Below are 10,903 nucleotides of genomic sequence, written 5' to 3'. Positions count from 1 at the left end.
CGTGGTCAAGCATATCCGGAAAGTCTGAGCGCAAAATGTCAGTTTTGAGGTTATAATTTTATTCTGGCCCTCCTCGGGAGCTTATCCCCAACGGTTTGAGATATGACGGTGGTGAGCTTAGCTGAGAAACAACAAAAAAGCGAACGGAAAACGTTCGCTTTGAGAGGGGATTGGTAGGATAAGTATTTAATGTTGGAAGAGTAGGGAGAAGCGCAGTCTCCGAGTGTCTTCCGTAGTGCATCGAGGAATCGCGCGTCTCAGCAGCCGAACAAAACTAACGCATACATTCCAACGGACACACGGGTTTCGTTGCTGTTTTGTAAGTACTTTTCGACTTCACATGTCTATTAAAAACATTCGAATACAATTATTTTGATCGAAAAAATACATGGCATCGTCGATTATTTAGTTTACGAGGTTTAAAATCTATGACTTTTACCATTGTTGACAATTTCTGGGCAACTTATACCGGCGTTATGAAGAAAAGGCTTCTATAAAGTGTAATGGAATATTCTTTAAAAAAAGAAATATCTGAATTCCGTTAAACTTGAAAATATAAAGCTTCTTATGGATTGTGCGATTTCTCGTGTTAGTTTTATAATGGGTAAAAGTAATAACGAGGAAAAATGATGTCGAGATGCTTAAAAGTGCTGCAGGGCACATCGCGCTGTTTTTTTTTTTGTAATTTTAAAAATACAAACTGAGTCACTATAGAAGTCGGTAATTTCAAAACGTTCATAAATATTCATTCAAGATGAGAATTTCAGAGGCAAATTGTGAAAAGTTCAGTAATATATTGTATTCCGGTAGCAATAGATTTTTTGCCTAAAAAAGCTGTCAACCTGATTCCACTTTTCACGTTTGGAAGAAAATTCTTGTTCTGATTGACTACTTTGGCACTTGGACGAATGCTCTATTGCTTCGTAACCTTGGGATGACCGCGCATAGGAAAGTGTTGGCAAAAGTGGAATGGGCTACCTGCTTGGGGGCAAGCAAAACAAAAGGGAACAAAAAACGAATCTTGAAATGAATCGCGGTTGGAGGACAAAGTTTTGAATCCCCACCCACCAGCGATGCCAACGGCTTTGTTTTTGCTGTTTCGATTCCTGTTTCGTGGTTTCGTAAATTTCCTCGAATTCCGTGCTCGTCTCAAAGTCATGCTACGAGACAGATTGTGTTTTTCGAACCTCGTATTCGAGGTCGACGAAAAATGTAAAAAAAAGCCAACGCCACCAAAATGTTGAAGTTGTCAAATTATTCAAAGTTTGCCATCGACTGTTTTCATCTCCATTTCCAAGTAAAACACAAAACAGTTTTCGAAGTGACCACTTTCGGTAAATCTCACCGTCAAGAGCATCGAGAAAAAAAATTGCGAACGTCTTTTTCTGCAATAGGCTGGATCCCTCGACTTGGAGTTGGAACCGAAATATGTGGCGATTGAGCCTACTGTCATGGCTGCTCATCGCGAGTTGCTTCGCTGCTCCGCAGCTTTCGTCCTCCCGTACAAACAATACAACTGTTCCTACTGAAACTGAAGCCAGCCTCTCGACAACCGTGACTCCCAGCAACACGACGCGTCCACCATTGCGGCGCGATAGCTGCGGACGCCGAAACCTTCAAGGTTTGGACGCTTCCCCTGCGCCAGATGGCGCAGCGAACAGAGCGAAGTACGGCGAGTTTCCGTGGATGGTGGCGGTATGCAGCATGGAGGAAGCCAAAACCGATGAAGTTCACACTGTTTACATGTGTGGTGGCGCACTCATCCATCCTCGAGCAGTCTTGACCGCAGCTCACCGCGTTGTCGGGTAAATGTATTTCAAGCATATTCACATGACAAGCGCACGAAAGCGTGGGAAAAAGTCAGCCGAACACGATGATCGATCAGTTGATTTTCATTTCCAATTTATAAAGTCAAATTCGTCTTTTTTCACAGGAAAAATATCAATAAACTGAAAATCATTACCGGAGATTGGGATGCTTCGAATCTGCGGGAAAATCTCTCTCATCAGGAACAAAATGTTGCAAAAGTGATAATTCACGAACAATTTAATCCCGGATCGCTTGCGAACGATTTTGCGCTTCTGATTCTCGCCCACCCTCTCAATCTCACCGAGGCCGTTGACGTTGTTTGTCTCCCGAAATCTGAAGACCGATTTGATTTTACACGTTGTTTAGCTACCGGTTGGGGTAAAGACGTTTACGGTGAGTCATTCCGTTTTTTTTAAATTCGCGTCGAAAATCCAATTTTTTATTCAAAAATCCATGGATTCTTTGACCATGAAATACTTTTTAGATTAAGTGGAAAGCCCGCGAATCGAGTTGCACACAAATTCGCTCGAATAAAACATCCGTCATTCGTTCCAGGTGGCCAATATCAGAAGAAACTTAAAAAAATTGAACTTCCGGTCATTCCTCACAGCGATTGCCAGACTGCTCTCCGAACCCGTCTGAGTCCCAACTTCGTTCTCAACCCGAGCTTCATTTGCGCCGGTGGCGAAGCTGGACGCGACACGTGCACGGTAAAAATGTCGTCCCGATACAAATTCAAAGGCGGAAATCTAATGCTCGAACCATCAATTTTTATTCCCAGGGGCAAATAGGACATTTTTTAATTGCTTTGGGCAAATTTTTATTTATTTTTCAGGGTGACGGTGGCAGTCCTCTGGTCTGTCCTCTCAAAAATCATACGAATCGGTACGCTCAGGCGGGCATCGTAGCTTGGGGCGTCGAGTGCGCGCGTTCAGCAGTCCCCGCCGTTTACGCCAACGTTGCAAGTGTGCGCAGCTGGATCGACGCCAAAATGGAAGCCAATCGTCTGGAAACTTTCGTGTACTCTTATTGATCGCAGACGGAATCGAAATGTTCCCAAATGTTTTTCACCGCATATGAGCTTGTCCAATTCTTTTATCTATGTCCGATTTGTCCCTGAAGCCAATATTTCCGTTCACTTGTACGAAGACACCCACTTATTTATTTAAATATAAGAAAGTGATTTTTTTCCATTCCCATGTCCATTCTTTCGGCTTTTGAGAAGCTTTCCCATCATTTTATTCGTATTGACGTGCTCATCCAGACGACACGGATGAAGTGGAAGCGAAATAAATTTTGGGAGCATGGATCCCTATAAGCAGAGCAGTTTTCGAATAAATATACACAATTTTTAATTTAGAACGAGAAAAGAATCGAAATTCAAAGTCGGAACCTCAATAGCGATCTCCGTGGCAATTTAAGGAGTTTCGGTACAGAAGTCAAAATATTAAGAAATTGATCAAATTTGATGATAATGTTCTTCAACCTCAAGTGCGAAAACTCAAATTTTTTCAAAATTTTCTTCTACTTAGTTATCGAGTAATTACGCATTAAAGCAGATTTCTCATGCCCGAAATTTATACCTATATATATGGAAATGCTATGCTTATACACGTAAACTTTAGTGATCAATTACTTGATAACTGTGTAGAAGAAAAATCTTAAAAAATTTGTGTCGTCAAAATTGGCACTAATGAATATGTTCACCAAATTTTATAAAATTCTGAACTTTTTGAATTTTTTAATTTTTTTAGCATGGATTAGCATGGCAACATTGTATCGCCTGTACCGAAACTCCTTAAACAATCTTTGGCATCGTTTCTTCTTTAGCCTCTTCTTCACAATTCGTAGGATCCTCGTGGAGCTCCCAGTTGAAGAATTGAACGTTCTCGCAGTCGATGAACTTCGATTACATTCTTTGTAAATCGGGGAAACTGACTGACGTTCAATAACCCTAATTTTTGGGTGCCAAAAATATTGGTTCGTCAGCTGGACGTGACGAGATCGTCCGTTCGTCTCGAAAAGCTACAGAGTTTGAGTTTTACCACGAAATCGAGGAAAAATGGGTCAGGCATAAATTCAGAGATAATTTGGCTACTAAACAGCCCGATTCCACAGTTCCATTCCGTATTTCGAAATTATCATGTTTTTAATCACAGATCACAGCCTAGTTATCGGAAACACCAAGGTCAAGGGTTAAGACGCTCGATACACTTTTTGACGCAACGTCGCTCACGATTCTTGTCGTTTTGTGTCTTACGGAGTAGAACTAGTTCGTAAACGGACTAAAAATTTGTAGCTTTTCATCAAAATCTTACATTTTCCGCACTAAATATTCTGGAGGTTTTTCATTATTTTTATGACGCGTATTACTCATGAAACGATTTATAATTAAGATAAAATGTAGAATAATGTCCACACGGCTAACCTCACGCACTCCCTCGTACATTGGAATTTTGATGCGCAGCGACAGTAGTGCGGTTAGGGCTAGCGGTTATGACTCTACGTTGTGGTAGTTGTAACCCAAGTTCGAATCGTGCTCACCTGAATGTAAAAATGCTGTCACGGCGGGAGATTGTCGTGTCGGCTTCTATTTACGTTTTTTCCGACGAAAGGAAGCTTCTGATAACAAAGTAAGATATTTGACGATGCATTGCGATTGGGGTGGATAATTGAATATCTCGATTCGCGTGCTCAATCCCAATGTTGTCAATAATTCGTTTAACGTTCCTTGGAGGTTGGATTTTCATAATTGATATGAAAAAAACTCGTTTTGCGATGAGCAAGACATCACTGAATATTATTGACTCTAACATCCTCGAACATTAATCTCACGATAAGAAGTGCCCTTGAGTCGCGGGAATACGAGATGAAAAGGTCACGCATACGTTTGGATTCGATTTTTTTCTTTAATCGATCGGTCGTCGAAGAATATTAAAGCAAAAAAAACCTCGATTTCAATTTCAAGTCCCCTTCGTGGGCGGATGGCTTCAGTTTTTTCCATAATGCGACGGTTATTGTTTGTTGAGCACGAAGAAAATGTATTGATTTTTGTTCTACACGACATCACGCGCTCATGAAATTCGACCGGAAGAACGTAAATGTCGCCAGTTCTTTGTGTACTGGCAGCCGCGTTTAACGAGTTCACTTCTAAGGTCAAATGTGCTTGGTTAATCGTAATAATAAAGGTTCGAGTTATCGTTTTCATAACTCGTATCAGGGCCGGTAAATCTGATGAGTAAAAATTCGCAGGGGCTATTTCGGGACGAATGACTGCGAGCGGTAAAACCGTTGAGACTTGAGTGATTCGGCTGTGGCGTTCGGAGATTTTCGGGTGTCGAACGACGAGTAGGGACGAGAGAGGGGGGAGACGGACAACGGCCTCGTCTCAACAATCTGTTGGGCAGCTTCGCCAGAAAACGGTCCAAAAAGTTGAGCTGAAACACGGAGGAGTGAGAGGGGCCAAGCACCGGGTATTTAATGCTGGAAGAGGAGGAAAAATGCAGTATTGCTCAGTGAACAGGGGGATCAGGAGTCTTTACAGACGCCCCAAAAGCGCGTTCCATAACCTCGAACACGGGATTAGTGATTATTTTTGTAAGTACAAAAAAACGTTGGTTCTAACAAAACTTCATTCCATATTTTCGATAGTCTTTCCAACTGAAAACTATGCTTGAACCCACAATTTCGAATTCTGTTTATCTTAATCAAAGGGTTACGAACGGTGAGCGGAATCGTAAAACTCGACGTAAACACCCGAAAAAATGCACAGTCAAAGCAACTCTATGAATATGAGAGGAAATTTCATAAGTTTCTCCTAATTGGAGACGATGAATGTGAAATTTCGCGTGCGCGTTAGGCGAAAAAATACTGAACAATGTTCGAATATCGAGAGCGCTACTTTCGTAAAAGGATTTTAAGCAACAGTGCTCAAGGTCTTCCCTCGTCACGAAATTAGGCGAGGTCCTGCGATTGCGTCAGCGTTATTTTATTGTACGGAAGACTTTGTACCTCAATCGTCGATTTCGGACGTCGAATTTCTCGCGTTTCTTCACATTCTTGGGAGAAAGAGGGAGGCAGCTCGAGTCGCGATTCCAGTCTGACCATCGACGCAGGACGCTCGTTCCGAGCGTCAAATTCGATCACGTGACTTATTCTCTTCCCACATATATCGAGCGCCCAAAACTGTCGCAGTTTCTCGCTTGACACCGAAGCTAAAATTCTTTCAGCCCCCAACGTCATTTCCCATTCCAAACAGTTTTCCACCCCCCACACGAGCGAGAGAAGTCACGTGGTCAAATTAATGCTCGAAGCCAGCGTCTAGCGTGAATATCGTGCTGTATGAGATAAGATCCCCCGTTGCAACATGAATATTAGAATATACTTTTCGTACGTAGCTACAGTCCAGTCTACGTGTTTCCTTTTCCCCGTAACATTTTTACTCTCGTTCCAACCAATTTATCGTTTGCGTCTCAAAACTGCGAATAAAGAAGTCAGTTTATCCCGCAATTTGTCTTTTTCTCTTCAACTTTTTTCAAACAAATCCAATAAAAATCAACTAAATAAAAAACGTCAGTTGCAGAAGGCACGAAAAGTAAGGAATCGTTGTTCATTTTTCCATTTCTTTACACCCGTAGATAGAATAATAGAAAATTGAAATTGAAAAACTTTTCGGATTCAATAAAATTGAATGAGCTTCAGAACACATCGGGTAAGCACACCGATCACGAAGCTTTTTTTTATATATGAAAAACAATGACAAATCGATCGGAAACGAAGATAATAATAACGACGAAACTGGAAACTTCAATTTTCGAGGACTGCATAAAAAAAAATGTTCTCACGCGTCTGTTGTTTTTGCATGTTTACCAATAGATCGGTTCTCATCGGTTCGGCGTCGGAACTGCGAAGGATGTGGCCATTGAATATATTGTTGGGCGTATTAGTAGCGAGTTCCTGTCTCGCTGCCCCGCAGAATGAAAAGGCGCTTACGAGTGCAGACAAGTCTCGGATCGATGATTTGATCGCCCAAATTTTCAAGCCCTTCACCGAGGGCGGTGACGATAATCTTACTACAGCAGCTCCGACAGCAGCTCCGACAGCAGCTCCGACAGCAGCTCCGCCAACAACTCCGGTCCCTGGAAGCCTCGAAGATTTAATTCAACAAGCTTTGGAAGAACAAGAAAGGGCCAAAAAAGCGCATGAGAATTCCAGCTCAAATGACAACAATTACTCAAATCATTCGGTAGTAGCCAATGACTGCGAATGCGTTCCGTATTTCCAGTGCAAAGCCGATGGAGTCATTTCCACCGATGGCGCTGGAATGATCGAGATAAGGTTCGGCCCTTCGAATGACGAAAATATGATCGTTCATTTTTTCTAACTATGGGCTATTTTAGGCCATGTAAGAAAATATATAAAAATGCATTTTTATGATAGATTACGTAAAAAGTAAACGAGAAACGTCAATATTTATTCATAAAAATGCAATGTAAATTTTATAATTCAATTTTAAATATCGCCTTTTTTCATCTGTTTTTCAAATGTCTAAAACGCCATCCGCCATATTGGATTCCAACGTGACGTCACTCCGATAGTAAACAATCTTGATTCTTATCGTGCGCTCTGTGTTATTTTGAAATTTTACACGTTATTGTGCACGTTTGTGGAATTTTATCATTCATTTTATTAAAATTGCACGAGGGAAGACGGTTTTGTGAAAGCAGAAAGTACAAATCTATCAATGACAAATACGTCGATGGTGGCGATGAATCCACAATTTTCGTGGCATATTTTAACACTTGCATTATTGCATTCAGGCACAAGACACCAAAATCTTGGTACTTGGTCTTTCGCAATCGTATTGTTTACTAACGGAGTGAAGTCACAGCCCGAAACAACATGGCGGCTAGCGTTTCCGCGTGAAATTTGAAAATTATAAATAAAAAATAGTTTTTAAGACACGTCGGTCTTATGAAATTGAAATAAAAATTCTACTGGTTTATTATGATTTCAGGATTATTTAAAAACAGCTTTCAAAAAAAAGTGTAATACTCTATTGTGATTTTTTCCATACCTTGGCTCAGTTCGTTTCTTTCACCGAATGGAAAACTTTCGGCACTGTAACAATTCACTTGAAAAGAGTTAACCATTTCTCTAGACCTGAGCAATCTTAACGGAGGAAATCTCAAGCAACTTCGTCATTCCAACTACCCCGAAACTTTTAGGCTCATCTCTACCAAGTTTCTACAGAATTATTTTTATCAAAGTCGAACTCAACCAGGTCCATCTCTACCAGGGCATGTGGAACCGAGACCAAACTTGGTTAGCCAATGAATGATACGAAACGAGCCGAATCCTGAGACGTGAGACGTTGTGCTTGAGCCTCGTTTCGTTTCCATGTGGTTTTTGGTGGAAATTGACCTGGTAGAGTTCGGTTGCACGTGGCATATGAAACCTATCGGATATTGAAGATTGTTAAAATTGCTTTTTATGTCCATTTGGATCATCCAGAGCTGTCAATCCGTGCGAAGATCGGTTGGAAGTTTGCTGCAAGCCTCCAAACCGAGTTCCGGTTGACGGTCAATCAACGCCTCGTCCTAAGCCACGGGACGGTTGCGGGCGACGTAATTCTGAAGGCATTGATCCCCGAATCTCAGGCGACAGCAACGAAGCACAATTCGGCGAATTCCCATGGATGCTCGCAATTTTGAGGAAAAAAAACAATCCGCAAGATCCTCGAAAACCTATGGAAGGTTATCACTGCGGTGGTTCACTCATTCACTCTCAGGCAGTTCTCACTGGAGCCCATTGTGTCAAAGGGTAAATGAAGTATTGGTTTACACTCAAAAATTAGATTCAGCCATCGTTGATCATCGGCACTGCAATAAATTTAGCAAACTCAGTACACCGGGAGAGTTCTTATCACTGAGCCACGAAGATTTGAGCCAAGAAGCAGATTTTACTTTTCGTAAAAGCTGTCAAAGTTCTTTTTATCGTGGGCGTTCAGTATCATTAAAAAACTACCACTAAAATGAAAACAGGAAACGTTCAAAAAATTGAATAAACGCTGAGCAATGCTAATGCAAAAAAACCTGATCGAGTCATAAAAAAAAGAGAAATGGCAAATATAGAAACAGGAAAAATAAAAGTTATCAGGATGGTAATAGAGATAAAGAGAGAGTTTTGGACTGCTGCTTCAGAACTTTGTACTCAGTGTAGAATTATGGTAGACCAGGTCCCAATTGTTGATCGTATTTTCACAGACTAAAGGCCAGCCAACTCAGAGTTCGCGCCGGAGAATGGGACACCCAGACAACAAATGAATATTATCCTCACCAGGATCGAGACGTCTCGAAAATTATCGTCCACGAACAATTCAATGAGAAAACGCTTTTCAATGATTTTGCCATTTTGATTCTCTCGCGATCTTTCGATCTTACTGAAAACGTTGATAATGTTTGTCTACCCGAACGTGGCGATCGATTTGATTTGTCACGTTGTTTCGCCACTGGCTGGGGCAAGGACGTTTTCGGTGAGCGAATACCTCGGTCCTGACGAAGAAATTGAATTTATCGGGGAAAAGATCTTCTGCAGCTTAATGAAAAGACAAAAGAATTGAAAATTTATAAACTTTCAGGTCGAGCTGGCCGATATCAAGTGGTACTGAGGAAAGTTGAACTTCCAATCATACCCCATACTCAATGCCAGAACGCTCTCAGGCGTACGATTCTGGGTCGCTGGTTTATTCTCGATGCGAGCTTCATCTGCGCCGGTGGCGAAGCTGGACAAGATACGTGCAGGGTAAAAAAAGTTTTATCATCCCCTGAAATAGGCTGTCGAGTTTTCTGCAGGTTTTTCAATGCTTTCTGTATTCAATGTGAAAAAATTATTTTTGAGGCAAAAATGTGACGAACCATTTTTTACAATATCTCCAACTTAATTTTATGATCGTAAAAGCCGAATGAAATTTTAACGACATTATATACCGAATGTACGAAATGAAGTAATAGTAACGAGAATACAAATTGAAACCATTTCGGCAAGATTTCGTGCAAAAGTATAATTGACCGAAGCTTTTGATCTAAAAACACTCCAATTTGGACACGACTAAGTTATATGTTTTCACAAAAATCCATCGAAATATTTTTTTAATTCACTTCTATAACCATTTTTTTCAGGGCGATGGTGGCGGTCCTTTGGTTTGCCCCTTGCAGACTGATCCAACTCGATACGTTCAAGCAGGTATAATAGCATGGGGAATTGGATGTAATAACGTGACAATTCCTGGTGTATACGCGAACGTTGCCGGTGCGCGGGAATGGATCGACGACAAAATGGCGAACAACAATTTGAATACTTTTGCGTATACATATTGACGGAAATTGCACTAAAAGAACTAAGATTTCCGTGTTCCAGTATCAACGACAAGAGAATTCCGTTAGAATCTATCGTTATACAATTGTCATTTACATTTTTATACGAAACTAAGTTTAATCGGTCCCATGAGAAAATATCGACGAAAAATCGATATTGAATGTGACTATTTGTCACTAAAAGAATTACTTTCATTGCTCACCAATGCACAACCTATTTACGGTGTGGACAAACAGTTGTCCGAAGAATAAAGCAAGCGTTGAACCAAATGTTCCATATTTTTACAATTTCATTGAATTACCGTGCGTAAAATTATACCCCCAAACGTTCAAGCACCATGAAAATACCCAATAAACTTTTCTTCCTTCACAATAGTTTTTCCAACTCACTGCAAACCAAGTGCAATAATCGACATTAGGCAGTCTGTGAATCATTGCATCGGTGATAGTTCTAGTGGACGTTTTTGCGCGTCTCAGTCATGTTTTCCGAGAAAATATTCATCATGCTGTTTTCCTTCGGCTAGAAAATATAGAGCGAGAGAATTATTAGCCTCATCTGAAGAACTGAACAACACTAACAAGAAATATTTCCAGTTTTTTTCCTTGTTTGTAAATCATTGTTATTTCGCCCATGGTAAAAGAGTGTCGAACATGAAAATTTCAGTAAACTTATGAAAAATTAATGAAAAATGCTGGAAATTGAAATTTCCAAATTGCTT

At 40.7% G+C, this 10,903-nt stretch overlaps 2 protein-coding genes across 3 annotated transcripts; both read left to right on the top strand.

The window, feature by feature from the left end:
* Positions 1-218: 218 nt before the first annotated feature.
* Positions 219-3,002, top strand: LOC122407674 (phenoloxidase-activating factor 2-like). The gene is made up of 5 exons (XM_043414031.1): positions 219-319; positions 1,395-1,805; positions 1,934-2,202; positions 2,365-2,519; positions 2,645-3,002. The coding sequence occupies exons 2-5, from the start codon at positions 1,429-1,431 to the stop codon at positions 2,840-2,842; spliced, it is 999 nt and encodes a 332-aa protein (XP_043269966.1). The 5' UTR covers positions 219-319; positions 1,395-1,428; the 3' UTR covers positions 2,843-3,002.
* Positions 3,003-4,925: 1,923 nt separating this feature from the next.
* On the top strand, positions 4,926-10,454 carry LOC122407905 (phenoloxidase-activating factor 2-like). 2 transcript variants are annotated; one of them, XM_043414385.1, is made up of 7 exons: positions 4,972-4,997; positions 5,062-5,406; positions 6,685-7,146; positions 8,323-8,631; positions 9,075-9,343; positions 9,449-9,612; positions 9,990-10,454. In XM_043414385.1, exons 3-7 carry the CDS (start codon positions 6,722-6,724, stop codon positions 10,185-10,187), a joined length of 1,365 nt encoding a protein of 454 aa, XP_043270320.1. In that variant the 5' UTR covers positions 4,972-4,997; positions 5,062-5,406; positions 6,685-6,721; the 3' UTR covers positions 10,188-10,454. The 2 variants fall into 2 exon arrangements, with proteins under 2 accessions (XP_043270315.1, XP_043270320.1); XM_043414380.1 differs by having other exon boundaries at positions 4,926-5,406.
* Positions 10,455-10,903: the final 449 nt, after the last annotated feature.

The sequence above is a fragment of the Venturia canescens genome, chromosome 3, assembly GCF_019457755.1.
Source record: "Venturia canescens isolate UGA chromosome 3, ASM1945775v1, whole genome shotgun sequence".
Classification (NCBI taxonomy): Eukaryota; Metazoa; Arthropoda; class Insecta; order Hymenoptera; family Ichneumonidae; genus Venturia; species Venturia canescens.
Note: the sequence above shows the minus strand (reverse complement) of the source record. Positions and strands in the feature narration are given on the sequence as shown.

What these genes read in the sequence shown, in the direction of transcription:
- LOC122407674 (XM_043414031.1), top strand. Translation starts at nt 1,429, where the DNA reads ATGTGGCGATTGAGCCTACTGTCATGGCTGCTCATCGCGAGTTGCTTC. An exon ending in GCAGCTCACCGCGTTGTCGG is followed by an intron (nt 1,806 to 1,933) that starts GTAAATGTATTT and finishes CTTTTTTCACAG; the next exon opens with GAAAAATATCAATAAACTGA. An exon ending in CTGGACGCGACACGTGCACG is followed by an intron (nt 2,520 to 2,644) that starts GTAAAAATGTCG and finishes TTTATTTTTCAG; the next exon opens with GGTGACGGTGGCAGTCCTCT.
- LOC122407905 (XM_043414380.1), top strand. Translation starts at nt 6,722, where the DNA reads ATGTGGCCATTGAATATATTGTTGGGCGTATTAGTAGCGAGTTCCTGT. An exon ending in GGAGCCCATTGTGTCAAAGG is followed by an intron (nt 8,632 to 9,074) that starts GTAAATGAAGTA and finishes GTATTTTCACAG; the next exon opens with ACTAAAGGCCAGCCAACTCA. An exon ending in CTGGACAAGATACGTGCAGG is followed by an intron (nt 9,613 to 9,989) that starts GTAAAAAAAGTT and finishes CATTTTTTTCAG; the next exon opens with GGCGATGGTGGCGGTCCTTT.